Source organism: Cupressus sempervirens, chromosome 5 (genome assembly GCF_028749045.1).
Source record: "Cupressus sempervirens isolate cs-2001-9-10 chromosome 5, ASM2874904v1, whole genome shotgun sequence".
NCBI classification, from domain to species: domain Eukaryota; kingdom Viridiplantae; phylum Streptophyta; class Pinopsida; order Cupressales; family Cupressaceae; genus Cupressus; species Cupressus sempervirens.
In genome coordinates, this window is record NC_143122.1 from 507,442,044 (window position 1) to 507,461,648 (window position 19,605).

At 36.2% G+C, this 19,605-nt stretch overlaps 1 protein-coding gene across 2 annotated transcripts in view; it reads right to left on the minus strand.

The window, feature by feature from the left end:
- Positions 1 to 19,605, minus strand: part of LOC149556938 (uncharacterized) — a 264,534-nt gene that overhangs the window by 33,287 nt on the left and 211,642 nt on the right. For both annotated transcript variants that reach the window (XM_089831574.1, XM_089831573.1), the window contains exon 11: positions 9,308 to 9,427. In XM_089831574.1, the coding sequence (XP_089687700.1) occupies positions 9,308 to 9,427 (120 nt within the window). The remainder of the gene's footprint in view (positions 1 to 9,307; positions 9,428 to 19,605) is intronic.

A 19,605-nucleotide genomic window follows, 5' to 3' on the forward strand; every position in this document is an offset into this window, starting at 1 on the left:
TACGTCACAGTTTAGAAAGGAGATTTTGAGGGCATTTCATGATGCACCTACAGCGGCGCATCTAGGGGTCTTCAAGATAGGCAAATCCGAGAGTGGTTCTCATGGAGAGGGCTCAAGGATGATGTTCAAAAGTTTGTCAGCAGAACAAGGGAGAGCACACATTTCCTGCAGGTTTACTACATCCCTTGCCCATTCCGGATAGAAAATGGGCAAGTGTTTCTATGGATTTCATCACTGGCTTACAACGAGTGCAGGGAAAAGATTGTATTTATGTGGTGATAGATAGATTAAAAAAGTTCGCTCACTTCTTTGCTATTCCTTCTAGTTTTACAGTAGCACAGGTCGCAAATTTATTCTTCATAGAGGTTTTTGGGTTGCATGGGATACCAAGATTTATTGTTAGTGACAGGGATAACAAGTTCATGAGCGCCTTTCGGTAGGAGTTGTTCAGGCTATGCGGTATAGATCTTACACCTAGTGCAAGTTACCATCCTCAGACAGATGGGTAGACAGAAATAGTAAATAAATGGGTGGAAGGCTATTTGTGGAACTATGTGACTGCGCAGCAGAGAGCTTGGGTCAAGTGATTATACATAGGGGAGTATTGTTACAATACCACATATCACATGATCATCAGGATGAATCCATTTATGGCATTCTATGGGTATGAAGCACCCAACTTCATGGATTTAGTTTTGGGGAACAGCCGAGTGCCCAAAGTCAAAGCCAAAGACTTGTTGTAGGATAGTCAGGATATCTAGAGAGCACTCAAAGAGAACATACAACAGGCTCAAAATCAGCAAAAGTTGTATGCTGATCAACATAGGGTAGAGAGTAGTTTCGAGGTAGGGGATATGGTGAATTTCAGGCTACACTCATATAGTCAGTCATTTGCTCAAGAGGAGCGGAGCAGAGAAGCTGAAGCCTAGATTTTATGGTCCCTACAAGGTGACTCGTAGAGTGGGAGAAGTCACCTATGAGCTTGCGCTTCCAGAGGGCAGTTGAGTGCACAATGTATTTCATGTGTCGAGGCTTAAAAAAGCCATTGGTTAGAGTTTAGTTCCTTCTACAGATTAACCCCCTATGGATGAGGAGGGGAAGCTTGTATTGGTAACTAAGGCTATTTTGGACACTTGAGAGAAGAAACTCAGAACCAAGATAGTTAAGGAGTATTTGGTTAGATGGAAAGACCTGCCGAAGGAGGATGCTACATGGGATAGTGAGCAAGTTATTCAGTAGGTTGGACTGTGATTGCTTGAGGACAAGCAATTTCAAGGGGGGTGGACTATAATGTCCCCACTTTAGCAATCAACCAAGTGTGTGTGCATTAACCTAATTCTACATGGTCTCGAGGGCTAAAGAAGGGTTTAAAGGGATCTTAGAGTGTTTTGTTCGAGTCATCTCCAGTTTGGGCCAAAATGGAGTTGATTTACTCAGTCTCAGGTATACCTACTATCTTTAGTAAGTCAACAGGACACAGGGGAGGCTAGTTTTAGTGATTCAATTTGATAATCCGCAGGGAGAGCTTTTTGATGAACTATCACTCGTGTTATTCGGAGTCTAATAGCTAATATATTTTTACGCCTAAAGTATTATTAAAGTAACAATTAATTTAGTTGTAAAATATTAAAGTATTATTTTAATATTAAATTTTATGGGAATGTGTGCAAATCAAAAGGGGCGCATAAGGAAGACATAAGTGATTATTTTAATATGTATTTTATTGCAGATCTTTTATCGCACATTGTTCATGTAAGTGGAATTGACCCTTGGAGAAAGAATAAAAGGGAGCGTGAGTGGCTTCATTTGGGAGGTTGAATATGAGAAGAAAATGGATGCATGAGTTGCAAATCTGTTCTTGGCATTAGAGGACGTCTATCCTCTCGTGTGACATTCTAGATGTCATTCCCTTGAGGTTTGGCCTTCAGAATTTATTGCTATCAGCTTTATATTTGGCAGATTGGGTGCATTTCCAGCTACAGCCGAGTTTCTGTAGCAAGTTATTGTAGCTGCTGAGTTACTCTAGCAACACATCACCGTAGCAATTGTATCATTGTTGTAGCCGCGTTACTGTAGCAGTTGTCATTATAGCAGCCGAATTACTGTAGCAGTTGTCATTATAGCAGCCGAGTTACTGTAGCAAGTTACTGAAGTAGTTGCATATTTTTTGCAGTAGGTCAACGCAAGGGCCACGCCCTTAACTATTTGATGTAAACAATGATTGTTCCGATTTATTGCTTGAGTATTCAATGAGTCGGCTTTGTCCTTGTTATTAATTCTTGGAAATCAATATAAATATAGTGTGCTGGTTATTTCTATGATATATGTCATGCTTTTCCAATTCCTGTATTTATGTAACATGCCAAACACAACACAATATAGACAAACCTTTTAGAGCCATAAGGGTTGTAGCACATAACAAGAAATTAGAGACTGCAAGCTAAGTGTTTTATAAAATTACCATATGGTTGTGAGTACTTGTAAGCAAATTTTGGGGGTACCCATTATAGTTGAGCAAATGCAACCAAAACTTTGGATTTTTTACAAATGAGCACAACATAAACATGACTTAACCAAGGTAGCCCATTTATGAGTGGCTAGATTGGTAATCTATGACGGGCCAAAAACAAGGACCTAAGGAGACACTTGCAAGTTTGAAAAGAAAAATTTGGTCAGGGTGCCAATAAGGTGAACTTCATATATGAGGAAATTTAAGTGTTTTTGTGGCTGGGCAACCCCATTATGAAGTTATTTGATACTATTTGTTGCTGGCATAGATCCCTAAAAGAGGCCATACCTCATTACAGGTTGCTTGAAGTATGGCATGAAGATTTTTGAGCTGAAGTGCCTGAAGTTTGTAGGGTTCCTTACATTACTGGAGTTGCCTTGGTATTGGGTAACATTTTAAGGGCTTTACCCATTGAATAAATAAGGATTTGAAGAGTCATGAACATTCTTAACTAGCTAACCTTTTGTTGGGTGGATATTTTACAATTGACAATTTTGAGTAAGATCCAGTATCAAAATAGGATGACCAGCCATAGCGTACGAGATAGAGTCTCTCCTAACTTGAAGGGAAGGCTCCCCTTTCTCATTGTACCTTGGATCAACTCAAGGTAAGCAAGAAGTTGAGAGATTTTGAAAGGGTATTACCAATATTCTTTCTTCTCAACTTTCAGAAAAGAATCCACTTACTCATGGAGTGAGTAGTGGGCAAGATGAAACCTCCAACTACACTTCTATCTAATGTTGCAAACGGTGATACCGATAAACCGACACTAACTCAAAGGCTAGCTAAAAGTGTACCAATTTGGCTCTAAGTCCAGTCTCAATCTATGCTATAAGAGTAACCTCTACCATTGTAGCACAACTACTTCCAAAAAGTAGGGAATTGTAACTATTTTTTCGTAAATTTGAGATGGTAATAACTCACTATGCTCTATTATTGAACACACAATATAACATGAATCAAAGATAATAGGCAAAAACTACAGTGAAAGCTTCTAATTTGCTCTATCACAATTGCTTCCAGTCAAAGCTTCAAATCTAATTGCTTCTTTTATTTGCTTTTCTCCCAAATTTGTGCTACACAATCAAAGTTATGCTTGTACAAATGTGACAAAGCTTTTTTATATACAACAAAAGATGATTTTTACAATGTGGGGGCACTCCTTTATATAGACAAAGGAGCTGAGAAAAAAGAGGAAAAAGTGGGAGTAACTCAACCAACTTTGACCTAGTCTAACTAACAAGAGAAATTATTGAAAAATATGTCACAAGGACATGCAAATCATATTACATGTAATTACACAATTTCATGGAATACATCCTCTCCAATCTGAAAATTAAAGAAGGAAGAAGACGGAAGAGTATTGAAACAATCCTAGGGATTGTTCTGAAGGGCCTTGTACTTAGCGATTCAATCCCTGATGATCATAGCATTGAGAGTTCCTGTATTTTTTGTCATTGCATTCACCTTGATAACCATGGTGTTTCGTCTTTTGATAGCCTCTAACTCTTTTTGATGGATTGTTTGTTGTCATTTAAAAACTTGATGTGATCAAGCTTTTTTTCATTCAAGTTGTCATGAATTCTCCTTTGTAGGTCAACACAGAGTTTCTGACCATTTGAAAACCTTCTTGATGATAACCGAATGTAAACTAAGAACAACTTTCCATTAGCACCCTTAACTCTCTATTTTTTGAAGCAAAGTGCTTGGCGCATTCTCACACGAACTAAGGTTCTCGGATAACCATTAGGAAAATGAAGATCAAATGAATTACTACTTATTGAGAATCAAAGCATGTCTTCTTGACAGGATGTCACTATTGTTTGAAGAAGTTTTGACATATTTTCAGAAGTGCGCCCATTAGGGATGAGTGTTCAAAGTGTGGATTAGATACTTATGAAACACATATGATGGGTGGAAATGAATTGGAAAAGATATGTATTTGGATGGAAAGGAGCAAAGTTGGACTTAGAAGAATGGATTGCATGTGGGCAATGATGGGTTTTTGAGGAAATGCTTGGAGGAATGAAGGTTGGGCGCATGTGAATGCATGCAAATGATGACTTTTGACTTTTAAAGAGTGACCTTTAGTAAAAAAAAAGGGTTCTTAAGATGCAATTACATGTAAAGTGAATTGTGACATGTGATCGGGTTCGAAGGATAGAAATGCATGTAAGTGAGACTGAAGAATGAGATTAAATAAGTGCGGATGGAGGGTGAGATTACATGTGATTGCATGTGAAGAATGAGATGCAATGTGCTATAGCATGTAATGATGTAGGTGGAATGTAACGATGCACTTGCATGAAAAGGTGGAAGGTGGGGTGAAGTGAAACGTGAAAGAACTTGCAATTCCTTCCAAATGAAGAAAAACGAGAAAGCAAGAAAACAAACAACAAAAACAAGCACAAAACAAACACATGCCTTTGATTTTGGACTCAAACATGCCAAGGGGCAAGTTACTTTAAAGTACACATTCAAATTTGGAGTTTCGGGAAAATCCAAAAGTATGAAAATGAGATTTTTCATCATATTTAAAGGCAAAATGCTTTTTTAATGGCATATACATGAACAAGTGTACAACATCGAAGCTAAAATACACATCAAAATAGCAAGACTTATGCATTAATAAGCAAGATTGATATTGCCCACTTACTTGGAGATCAAAGGGCCAAAATAACAAGTTTAATAGACTTGAAGCCCAATTCTCCCTCAAATTAAAAACAACTGTTTGACTTCCCCCACACTTGGAAATAATGAATGATTAATGAGCATTCAATGGTCGGATTTGGCATGAGAATGCCAAAAACATGGTCTCCAAAGGCAATAACATGCATTAAAACTCAAAAACAACTTCTATTGATCCAAACATATGGGCTGGAAATGCCATTTTTTTGGTGTTTTTAACAAAAATGTGCCCTTTTCATTTTTGTCTTGAATATACAAAATCATGACCCCCAAATGCATGTGTATGCATTAAAGCTAAAAAACGCCCCCCTTGTGATGAATTTCAAGCCATTATATGGGTAGTAGATCTTAGCATTTTAATGGAAAACATGTTCTTGGAGGAAGAAAACATTAAGCTTTTTTCCCTTGAAACTTCAAATTCGGGTTCACCTATTGCAAATGCATGAAATACATGCAATATGCATTCTCTAGGAGAGATTACATGTTTTAAAATACATGTCTATTGCCTTTTTCATGCCAAATGCACTCTTGAGGAGTGTTTGCATGTTTTAAAATATGCATTTGGTAAAAAATGCACTCTTGGAGTGTTATTACACATTTTAAAAATATGTCATATGACTTGCCCATGTAAAAAAACACTCTTGGAGTGCAATGACATGTTTTGAAAATATGCCATGTGCCCTCAAGATGCAAAACGCACTCTAGAAGGAGCATTGCATATTTTAAAAACTTGAATATGCATAAGTCTTTAGTGCAAAATGCATCCTCCAGAGGTGATTGCACATTTTAAAAACTTGAAAATGCATAAGCTCACTCTAGAAGGTCCATTGCATATTTTAAGTTAAAAGCATTTGTATGCCTTTTAGCTCAAAATGCATTCTCTAGGAGCCTTTGCATATTTTACATGCAAATGGGTTAAAAGACATGTTTGCACAACTTAAGTGATCAATTGAGCACATGTTTAATTGATTTTTGAAGAAATATCACTTAATTAGTTCATCAATAATATTTACACTATAGTTTAATATATAATGTGCAAATATCCAAGGTTGCATGGGTACTCGTACCCACACCCCTAGTACTCGTACCCACGTACCCAAGTACCGGGTACACGTATCCCACGTACTGGGTACTCGGTGGAGAGCATCATAGCTAAGGACCTTGATTAAGATTCTGATTTTTTTTTTTTGGTTTTTGTTTTTGTATTAGCTTGTTGTTTATCAAACTTAATTCAATACCAAATCAGTTTGAAACTTTGATACTCATTAACAATAAACTTTATCACTGTTCAAGTCAAAAGTTTATCATTTGCAATATGTCATTGTCATATGGTTTAGGATCTTCTTGTTCATGTTTAAAGTCTGCCTTCTTTGTTATGCATCTAAGCATTTATCATGTATTATTATTTCAAACATATAACAAATCTAAAACTGAAAACAGTACATTACATTTGCAAACTTTATCACTGTTCTTGTTTTGAAAAACCATTGTCATGACTCATAAAATCAGATTTTTTATAAATATAAAAGTGTAATTTTTAAATAAGTTTGACATACCCAAGTACCTCCGTCCCCTATTATGAAAAATACTTTAAACATTCAGCAATAGGGTATATATATATTTGACTTATGGCTTATATTTTCAAATTTCTTGTTTTGAATGCTCAATGTCATGACTCATGGCATATATTTTGATTTTTATATTTTCTATAAAATATTAATTATATAGAAAAAATTAGGCATACACACGTACCCCCATCCCTTATTTTGAAAAATATGCATACCCATACCCACTCCCGTACCCGTACCCGTTCCTGTACCCACGTACCCATGCAACCTTGCAAATATCATTCAAACAGTAATATTTACTAATATGTTTTGAATTAAAACTCAAAAATTAAATCAAACTATATAGTTAATATAGTAACTAAGTGAAAATTTTACAAAGCAACTTAACATGAAAATATAACATAAAGTGCACTATAGTCACTTAACTGATAAGTTTAAGTGATATAGTAACTTGAAAACTTATATTTTTAAAAAAGTGAATGTCAACTTTAAAATATAACATGATATTTTAAACCGTGCAGGTGCACTTGAAGAGTACACCTTTTGGGCACCAAAATGGTCATATCTTTTGACAAGTCCAAATGAGCTCTAGTATAGATCGAATTGAAGGGCAAAACTAAAGCAATAATTTGAGCAAATCTAAGACCAAAAACTAACAAACACGCACTCAAAAATGAGAAAAAAAAAACATTGAAGGCTTAAAAAATCAAGCACAAGCTCAACAAACATAAAACTAAAAAGACTTGACACAAGACTTCAGTAAAAGGATTCATTATATCAATCAAAGTTGATTGGTTGATCAATATTAACCAATTAAATAATGAACAAACTTAGAGAAATGCAAAACTAAGTTGAAAAAGTTTTGTACTATTACCTACATTTTGTGGTGACAAAATGCAGGACAACACCTTTATTCCAGCACCCCATTCAGTGGTGCATGACTGAAAATATATTATTAGCATGCTAAATTGTCAATTTCCTGCTATGCAAATGTTATTTTAAGGAGTTGGATGTATTGGGATCAGTTTGACAATCATTGGTGAAGTTTAAATTGGTTATGGAGGTGTTTTCAATGAAAGATTCCACTGCTGTAGCATTTTATAGCAGATCTGCAACCTCAAAACCCAAGCGAATGATGAGTTTGGAGTGTAAGAGTCTATAAATGTTTCTTCTACTTTTGATCATTTTGGAGTGGTTTGGGAGTGTTCTCAGGTCAGTTGATGATCTCTCCAGCGCTAAATAAGCTACATAACTTCTCAGTAGTTGATTGTGGTAAGTAAACATCAAGATACTGCTCCATAACAGCATATTAGCACCATCCCCTGCAAGGTATTTCTTCATACTGATCACAGTTTGTGTTGTTTCACACAAGGTTGGCATAGATAAGAACTAGAAGAGTCAACACTGTTGTTTCAGACCTATTCATTATTCCAATGTCTTGCAATACAATATAGTGCAGCTGGGTGGGACTGGAAATTGTTTCGTTAGTCCTGGGCATAGTTGTCTGCATTTGAATTGTTGAAAAGCACGGCAACCTTGGACATGATTTGAAGGAATTAAAGTAGCAAATTTGCCATCCTACATGGCTGTGACAGTTCTGCAACTCTTGTTTCTGGATATAGAAGACCTGTAACGTTTAGCTTCATGCTCCCAATCAAGGTAGGTTGATGTATTTTCGATGTTAGTGTTTACTCCTATTGGTCATTAGTTTTGAAGAAAATATACCATAGTATTGCCTATTGTTGTAATCAGCATTGTTAAATTAATTTATCAGAACTTTATGGCAATCTAACGAGGTCAAAGCAGAACCTACTGTTCTTGCAACATGATAGATGTCCCTTCTAGTTCCTGAGGTGTTCTAAGATTGGGTGGTTCTTCTCCACTTGTGTATCAAGATATCAAAAATTCAATACTAAGGTATCTCCATTTCAGTTGGGATTCAACCCCTAAAGCTTGTCTGCAGTTCTTAATATAGGTTTAGGTTCGATAATGAATTTCCCCTCCAAACTTGAAGCTGTTTCAACCTGCATATTATTCTGTTTTTAGGAAGTATTGCAAAAAACAAAAAATTATAGCACTAAAAAGTAGTTCTATTGATTTGCTGGAACATCTCTCTCTCTCTCTCTCAAAGAAAGCGATAAAATCTTAAATGCTTCCATTCAAAATTAAGACATTGACCTGGCTTTCCATAGGAAATTTCAATTTATTTGCTGAACTAACACTTCCTTGAGCCCCCCCTCTTTGTATATAGACAAATTCTTAAATGCCTGAATTTTAGATATCACTTGGCAGAGACTATCATTGACTTGCTGCATCAGCACCCATTCCCCACCCTACAGCCCCCCATGAATTCAAGACATTTTGAAAATACACTGTACGTAAAAGGGGGGGATTTGGAAACCTTGTAATATTGCTAAAACTACTATACAATACAAATGATAATAATGCAATCTGTATCAGAGTTTTGAAAAAACAGACTTTCTCTACGTCCAGCCAGAGTCAAATCATACAAAATATGGTGGGAAAAAAATATATTACTCACCTCAAGCCCATGTTCCTGCTTAAATTCAGAAAGAAACGTCTGCAAAGACATCCCAACACAGTCCATTTCAAACTTATCCCACAGTGTCCATAGCAATGGCTCCTTTTGGGTTCTTATAACCTATCACGCATAAACCAATTCACAATAACAAAATAAACATATATCATCAATCTAAAGCACCCTATACATAAAAAAAAATTAGAACTCAGAAATTGATGTTTACAAGGCAGGAGGCATGCTACTGTACTATCAATATATTGCATAGAGTAACATACTCCATTTCTACACATGTACCATGTAAATTTTTATCTAAACCAGGGTTATAAAGAACATTCAAATTTCTACACATGCTACCATGTAAAGTTAACTCTACCCCAAGGTTATAACAAAAATTCATATAAATAATTCTCATTGAGATAAATTTTGCATACCAAAAAATTAAACAACATTATCATCTTTTCTACAATCTAAATCAATTCCAATTGAATCAAAAAACATTCCAATTATTCCCTGTTGGATCAATGCAAATTTACTCTTCTCACATAAATATATTGTAGGACCATTGCAAACGACTCAACTCTATATAATCTTTAGAAGATTAATTGTTCTAGACATTACTGAAATTGCTTTCCGTTGTTTTCAACACTCATTCATTAAGCTCTTCCATTTTTAAGCTGAACTGAATATTGTGTATCATGAGGTAGCAATTGTAATATGTTTAAACACTATACATATAGTTTGTTTCCTAGTCGACTCTTCTAAATGGCATTGAATGCCTTCTTGATCCCAATTATTTTGTCGCTTACATCATATTAAAACTACCTTCAATGGGATAAACGTGTAGATTACTACATATCAACTATAGCAATATTTAATTTTCATTTTCCACCATGATTGCACTCACAAGTTTCTCTAGATTTGAGCTGCGCTCAGTTGGATCACAATCTCATGCAATTCAATTTAATGTTTACAGCCTAGTCTTGGAATTTATAAGGTGTTATCCACATTTCTTGCACCCCTTAATTTAAAAAACTTTCCTTCTCACCCGTTGACGTCGTCTGAGCACTCCTTTTTATAACTTATGTTGTCGTCCGATCGGAACTTATGATAACTTAACAAGCTGCAACCCAGCTTTGGGTCTTCCACATCCCTGCAACCCGACAACTATGTTAACTGGTCACCCGTTGTCCTAAGTTGATAACTTCTGATCCACACCTTGAAACTTCGGCAAGTTATTGCCTGCCGCAGGCAGGCTCTGCAAAGAAAGGGCATTATAGCTTTGATTTGCATTAAATGAGGCGATCCAAAGGCAATCTTTAAAGGAAGCATGTTTTTCAAAAACAGTAAAATTATGTCTTCTCATGAGGTGGCGTTGTATGAAAACTCAATTTCTTGTGTGTTAAACAGCATTACTGAGTTAATTGGGTCTGTCATAAATGTAATCTTTGGCCATCTTGTTCTTCAAACAATCATCTTCCAACTCTATCAACTCAAAATCACTCCCATGCTAATATGGGAATTCCACTACCAAAATCTACAATCAGGACAACCCTTAGTCTGTTGTCCAGCCAGACATTTGAAAGACCAGGATACAAGAGCAATACAATGTTCTCTCCAGCTTGTACACCACTGCTTGGGACCTGAGGACCACCAACGCCCATTATCAGAGTGACATTTATAACATGGAACGAGAAAGAGATCATGCGGAGTTCGGTTTCATCTTGGAAAATGCAGAGGATGACAAAACCCTGGATTTCATGATCGACCTTCTCAATTTGTTCCACGTAAACCCAAAGGAAGGCAGGGGGGACGGAAATGAAAAAGGCATGGAGATCGCTCTAATGGACACCTATTATCACTTGTATCTCAACTTTTTTGTTATTCGTCTATTATAGCTGCATCTTCACAACAATATATTGGAGTTAGGCAACAGGCACAGTGCCACTTACAGGCTTGGGAGTTTTGATCTAGATTGCAGATGTAATGATATCATTCACAATGAAACAATGCTGTTACAGTAAAACAGCAACAAAGGTAAAAATGGTTTATACATGCAAAGACATGATTTTGACAAGTAATAACAGGTTAAATCTGATGTGAAGTGAGCCTGAGCACCATTTTTTTAATTATCTAAGATATTATCTGTACAAGAACACTGCCAGTTGTATACAGATTTCAAACTTTTCATACACAAGTGTTCCAGCAGCAGTGCAGAATCTGGATAAGACTTTACTGCCATCAAGGGTAATATCAAGAAGTAGAGTAAGCGTCTGAACACTGGACATACTGGGACTTGCTGAGAAAATTGGAGTTAAGTCAACATATGAAGTCTATGAAGATCCTCTTGAGCATCCTCAGATGGGGGAATATTGGGGGAGTGTAAACTCAATCAGAGTCTGAAGCTGCTATGATGAAGGGAAATTGAAACTCTAATATTTGATCGCTGTATGCAGCATGGCGCAGAAATTAGTATTGCTCAAATATTTAACACTCATGAACCACAGATGAACATTGACGATGGTCATTTTGTGAACAGCTTTACTGTCCAAGCACTCACAGTTGAAGCATTGACAGTTCAAGCTTCAAGAACTCGCACCCGAAATCTCCTCTATATTTAACATATCAGGATTGGCTTGATTCTTCTTATGTAAGGAGATCTGACTAAACTTATTAGTATCCGAAAACTGATAGAGCTTACATATTGGAACTTGTAGAAGTTATGGAGAGGCATTTTTATATTCAGCATCACTTAGTGGTAATGCGAAGACGAGAATAGTTTCAAACAACATTGTAATTACTAACATTGAAGTTCTGTGGTTTTAGAGAAACCATTTACACTTTACCTAAAGTGGAAAATTTTCATCACAATCTGCACTCTGGTAATCTTCTTGCATGGATTGAGACAATGATTGCTTAAGAGAATTTCCGCAGTATACAGGAGGCCCCAACACATCATATTGGAGGAAGAGATGTGATTAAAATCTAAAGGCCCTCGTTCCATCCATAGCGAAGTCTGAAGACACCTGAGAAATTCATATCCACAATTGGAAATCTTACGCAAGAAGTCAGATCATTTGGTTTGGTTTGATTGGCAACATTTAATAGTCTTTTGAGTTTTTTGCGGGCACTCGAGCGGAAGTGGAAGGACTCACATCACATAGAACGTTTGGCAAAACTGCAAACTTAGATTGGGTTGTCGTGAGTACTGTCATGAAATGTTTACTGAACAGCGTAGGAGTTCCAGTTTTTTTTTTTTTCAATAATGATCAAACCACATCACAATCGCACCATCTTGCAAATTGCTGAGTGTCTCATGGTTTCTTTACCCACGATGGAAGAATAACATTTTGAAGTCTCCCACGGTAGCCTGAGTAGAAGATTTGAGAGATATTGGACCAATTCTGCAGCACAAAGAAATTACGCCTACCCTGTAGATTGGGTATAAACTTAATTAAAGATTGTGTATCAAGTTATTATCTTCCGATAGAGGCTATGAGCAATTAAATTAACTTTAATTGGCAACCAACTCAGATTAGTTATTTTCATGGAGCAGCATGACTTATGATCGCATCTTTTCATTTGCTTATAAATTTAAGACATAAGGGCAAACAGAAGACAATTTTTTTCATACACAATATTTTCAAAAAGTTTCTTGGCATTCTTAAGGCAAAGCATTTGTGATATATAATCTCTCAATGGCAAAGATCGAATGACTGAACTAAGCTGGTGGATTCTGAAGTATTGGCAAATGTTTTTGTGTTGTTTGGAATTGAACTACAAGGAATAGAGCATCATCATTGAGTGCCTTCATTGCTTTCAATTTCAGGCATATCAGTAAGGATTTTTTATTTCATTTTTTTACAAAGTTTTAGAAGTCAAATATAATATAATCCTGTCCTTTATGATCATTTTATATTTTTTATAAGTAATCTAATACTGGATAAGTGTATTGGATTAACAATAGCTTTTAAAACTTGTTAATCACAAATATTGTGAAATACTGAATTGTTTTCCATATTTGTGTCTATTTTGTCTCTGTGTAAGTTAAAAGTAATATAGACTAGTTTAAAAGAGCGTGAAAATAGCTAATTTGTAGCATCTTGGTAGTTGAATTATTTATAGTTTGATACATTAAATTTGATAAAGTTGTACATTGAGTTTTATGATATTGACTCTATTACCCTCTTTCAAAATTCTGACAATGGTCATTAATTTGCTTATAATTCCTAATCCATATGCTTGCAACCATTTCATATCTTTCCAAAGAAAGTTAATATATTCATTAGATTTGAAATCCATTATATCCATTTCATTTCAAACATTCTAAAGTTTATTTAATTGTTAAATTTGTTTTTTTTGTCAGCATTACAAATTTGAAGTATTCACATTTCGAAGTTATCACTCGAGATTATACTTATTTGAGTAATCTAGAAGTTTCCTAATCCTCTTGCCATTTTGAGAGACTCTCATTGCATTTAATCTATCTACTTTATATAATCTTGGGTTCAAGTGATTCAGAATCAGGGGCACCCGCCTTGGCCTTGCAAAGCCAGAAGTGTAGAAGACTCAAATCAAATTGATCAGTCTTGTCAAGTTGGCCATAACCGGTCAGATATCCCAGCATTGAGTTGGCAGGGAGCATACGATTCCAATCTATGGTTTTAGAAACCAATAGATTGGTGACTTTATTGGAGATTTGCACATAATCTTTGCAAATTTCTTACATCAGACCAGTAAAGAGATTTGTTTAATCACAATCTTTGGTAAGTTTCAGATTTTTCTTATTCAACATTTAGTATCTTCTTGATTATCAAAGCTTATTCCAAGTTGTGAAAAAGCTTTTAGTTTCATTTCAGCATTCATTATTTGTTGTTTGATATTATTCCGATTTTAGAGACAGCTTTTTATATCAGCATTTAAGTATAAACAAATGAGATCTCAAATCCTTTCTAAACCTGAATATATTAGTTGATATTCAAGGTTCTGATTTTTCAGCATATAATTGAGTAAATTATTCTTAATCTGAAATTCCCAATACTCAAATTCTTTCATTTCAGAATACACGAGCTTGAAGTAATTTAATCTGAATTCCTAATTATTATTATTGTGTTAAATTTTCAAAATCATTCTTTTACTTTAAAATCTCGAAATCATTTGTATCATGCTCTGCTGAGGAAGTACCTAGAAATTTATTTTATTTTTCCCTAAGAGGGTGGCGACTCTATTGTGCATTGTTTAGTCTATTTTAAATTGAGGAATTAATCATTGCTTTTGAAGTTTATGTGGGGGTGAAGGTCAATGAATCTAGGACCTAAGAGATTTGCACAGTTAACCTTCAAAAAAAAGACAAGAAAGAAGAAGAATAAAAATCAAAATTCAAAGATGTTATATATAGGTCATAGGGATTTTTATGAAAGGACTAACAAAAAGAATGAAAGCAATAGTTCAAATCACAGTAGTCCTGGAAACTAAGAAGAGAATTTTAATCCATTTTTCCAAATTCCTAGAGTGGATGAAGAACCGCACTATGAAATAACTCAAATAGATAATGACGAGAATCAAGAAGAGTTAATGCAGTGGGATGCAATCATAAAGAAGATGGCTGAAATAACTAATGGCAACAACACAATATTAGCAAAGATTCTTAAAATGCAGCCAAATGATATCCTTGAAAAGATAAAAATATGGAGAGATAATATTATCTCTCTACAAAGAAAAGCTAGCATTAGAGAAAAGTTGGATAGGTGGAGAGAGGAAAGGATAGATCAAGTCCAAGGTGAGGTAAATACATCATCCAAATATAACCCACCTCATAGAAAAAACTTGGAATCACAATTCGCTATCAACCATATAAATCCATTATAGAGAAAAAGTCAGAATAATAGTTTTGCAAGACATCCCAACAACAACCAATATGCCAGGAATTCAGGGCAGCATACAAGAGGTATCCCACAAAATAATGCAAATCTTAAGCATCGCTACAATGTAAATCCAAACAATAGAAACCAAAATAACCAAGGTTATGCAACACAAAATCAAGGATTGAGGAATTGAGCTATGAGGCAACCGATGGTGATCGAAAGGTAACAACAACTTGAATTTGATAGAATTAGAGGATATCCCAACTTAGTCTCCAATGATTTGCAAATCACTATTCCAAAGTTTTCTGGGAATGGAGTGGAATCTACTGAGCAACACGTTATTAATTTAGAGAATACAATTAAAAATTTTGAAGATCACAAAGATGTCTTCATGAAGCTTTTTGTCCAATCCTTGACAGAGCATGCAACTAAATGGAATTGAAGTCTCTCGAATAGGTCTATAAATGGGTGGTATGATTTTGTTGATCAATTTGTAGAACAATTTGGACATCATAATGATACATCTTTTGCTTCACAAGAATTAACGAGTATCAAGAAGAATGCAGATAATTCAGTTTATGAATTTAATAAATGTTTTAATAAAGTATTAAACAGAATTCTAAGGGAAACTAGACCAGTTGATTCTGTTTTGATTGATTTCTATCTAATTGTGTTTTATTACGAAGTAATTGGTAAAATGCTTGCTTGTTATTAACAGAGACCGAGAGGTCATTATATACAAAAGAATGAAACGATATTTCCTTAACAAACGATCATAAAAAATAGAAACATTCTTTTCTAACTGAAAGAAAGCTAAAAAAGCTATAGCTAACTAAAGATAACAAAATATTTACAATAGATTACCATAAACTAATAATAGACAATTATCTATTATCATAATACCCTCCCTTGATGATTAATCTATCTATAACACCAAGTTGTCCTCTGAATTTGACAAACTTATCTGGACCAAGAGGCTTGGTGAGAATGTCTACAGTTTGATCTGTGGTAGGAACGTACTGCAAATCTATTGTCTCGTCTTCAACCAATTGTCGTATGTAGTGACAGTGAACATCCGCATGCTCATTCATGAAAGATTGAATTTTGGGCTGACTTGATAACGCTTTTGTTATCAACAAACGGAGTAGTTGGTCTTGCTAATGACATCTACATATCCCCAAGCATCCAAAGAAGCCAAACAACTTCACATCTTGCCTTAATAGTCCCAGTGTATTCAGCCTCTATAGAGGAGAGAGAAACTATCTGTTGCTTCTTACTGGTCCATGTGACTGCACCGGATCCCAAACTGAACACATATCTAGAAGTTGACTTTTTATCATCAACAGAACTTGCCCAATCTAAATCTGTGAGCTCATTGAGTCTAGGATTAGAACTTTGAGAGTACAAAATTCCATAATCTGAAGTGTCCTTAACATAACAAAGCACACGCTTTGCGGCCATCCAATGATCAAACTTAGGAGCTGTGATAAAGCATGAGATATAGCTAACTGTGAAGCTGATATTAAGCCTAGTAGCAGAGAGGTAGATGAGGCTGCCTACTAGTTGTCTATATGTAATATCATCAATGGAAGGAGAATCAGACTTTGCAGATAACTTGAGACCTTTCTCCATAGGTGTAGATGCAAGCTTGCAATCCTGCATACGGGATTTGTCTAACAGAGAGCCTTGGCATTGCACTAAAAGATGAATATACCAGAAGACTATTGCCAAACCTCAACACCTAGGCAATAATACATGAGCCCAAGGCAGTCATATCAAAAGACAGGCATAAATTCTATTTGATTCCCTGAATCAAAGATGTCGAACTACTAGTGATAATCAAGTCATCCACATAAATAACTAGAAGCATGATGTCACTATCAATAGTCTTGATGTACAAATTCGAGTCTGGAGAACTGCTCTGGAAGCCTCGATCACTAAGGTACTTATCAATTTTTATGTACCATGCTCGAGGGGCCTGCTTGAAGCCATAGAACCTAATGGTCTTTACCATCAGGTTCTACCAACTAAACTTAGAACCAATCTAAGAACCTAATGGTCTTTACTAGCAACCTTGAAACTAGGAGGCTGCATCATATTAACCTCTTCATGGAGATCACCATTCAAGAAAGCACTATTGACGGCCCTCTGATGGACCTTCCAGCCAAACTGTGTTGCCATGGCTAGGAGTAACTGATGGTGCTCATCTTTGTAGTAGGAGCAAAGGTCTCCTCATAATCAATGCCCTGACGCTGAGAAAAGCTCTTCACAACTAAAAGAGCTTTGTACTTATCCAGAGTACCATCAAATTTCTATTTGATTTTGTAAACCGATTTGCAACCAATGGTTTCTTCCCTGGTGGTAAGTCGGAAATTGACATCCATCTGATGGACTTTCCAATCAAATTGTACTTGCATGGCTAAGACTAATTGGATGGTGCTCATCTTTGCAATAGGAGCAAAGGTCTCGTCATAATCAATTGCCCTGACACTGAGAAAAGCCTTTCACAACTAAATGAGCTTTGTAATTATCCAAAGTACCATCAAATTTGTATTCGATTTTGTAAACCCATTTGCAGCCAATGGGTTTCTTCCTTGGTGGAAGATTAGAAAGGATCTAGGTGTTATTCTTCAGCAGGCTCTAGTGTTTAGAAGTCAAGGCCTGTTCCCACTCTCGAATTCTTTTAGCCTTAGAATATGTTTGAGGTTCAAACACACTTTCAATATTGGTCATCAGAGCAAAGTGGACAGACTCTGTAGGTTCGCTCTTTTTCCAAGCAGGTCTCCCATCAATGAGCTCATCATCACGAAGATCAATGTACTAGCCCACCACTTAGCCCAGAGAGGAGAATGACCAACATTAGTATCAAGAGATGCTTCGTGATTAGGTTCCTCATTAGAAGAATCTGGATTAAATTCAGGTGAAAGCATCTACAAAGCGAGATGATCCTGCAAGAGAAGCTGGAGGCATCTGTATAGAGATCACTGGTATAACTAGAGCTACAGGAGCTACTGGAGCCCTCCCATCAGGTGGACCTAATGGAAGCCTAACTCCCAAATCATGAGCCTTCATAAGCTGGTATGTTGGATTAGGAACAGGAGAAACAGACATGAATGATCCTTGCTACTCATTCAAGACTACGTCACGATTGTAGATGTGATGAGATGTCTCAACATCGATCAAGAGGTAGGCTTTGTGAAGACTTTTGTATCTAGCAAGCATGAGTTTCTTACTCTTGGCATCCAACTTGGTGTGTAACACATCAGGGATCCAAACAAAAGCAAGGGAGCCAAAAATCTTCAGGTGACTAATTTTAAGCTTGCGACTTGACCAAGCCTCTTCCAGAGTTTTACCTTTGACCACCACTATGGGTGAATGGTTCAAAAGATAACCTACAGTGTTGGCTGCTTCTGTCCCAAACTTCTTTGGAACATGTCTGTGTTTGAATCTAGATCAGGCCATCTCGGTGATTGTTATATTTCGTCGTTCAACTGCACTGTTTTGTTGTGGTGTGTGGGGTGTGATTAACTAGCATTTGATGCCATTAGTATCCAAGAAGCTAGAGAAACCATTAGAACAAAATTCCCCCTATTGTCTGATCTAAGAGTAATAATAGATTTGCCAGATGCTGTTTCAACTAAAGGTTTAAACTTCTGAAATACAAGATATGTATCTGCTTTTTTCTTAAAGAAAATACACCCATATTTTTCTACTAAGATCATCATCAAATGATAGAAAATACCTTGACCCAAGAACAAAAGGAGTGGTCATAGGGCCGCAGACATCAGCACAAACAAGCTGAAGTACCTGAGAAGCTCGCCATGAATCGCCACTTGTGAAAGGTGTACGATGTTGCTTCCCAGCCTGGCATGCATCACAAACTCCAAGCTATTGAGTCCGAATCTCTAGCAATCCAAGAACAAGCTCATCCCAAGCAAGCTAAGAGAGATAATGCACAATTAAGTGTTCATATTGTTGATGCCAACATGTGCTAACAGAAGACCACCAAGCAACCATAGCTAAGTCTTGAAAATCATCAGAATTAGTAAGTCAGAAAAGACCATGATCCTCAAGACCCATTGCAACAATAGACTAAGTTGCCCTGTGAATGATGGTACACTGATGTGAATTAAAGGTGACATTCAACTGTGGAGAATGTTGCAGAAATTGATTGAGTGAGAGTAGATTTAGTTCCATCCCTGGAACATAGTACACATCGAGGAAACCGAGATTTCTCCCTGTAGACTGAATATGAATGTTGCCTTTGCTGACAACAGTGTACTCTTCTTTGCCAACAAAAATAACTGTCTGAATAAGGCTAGTAGTCAGTAAACCAGTCTCTGCGGTGAGTGAAATGACGAGAGACCCCTGAATCAATGTACAAGGTAGACAACTTCACATGATCTATAGGTCTTTTAACCATGAAGGAGTTAAACG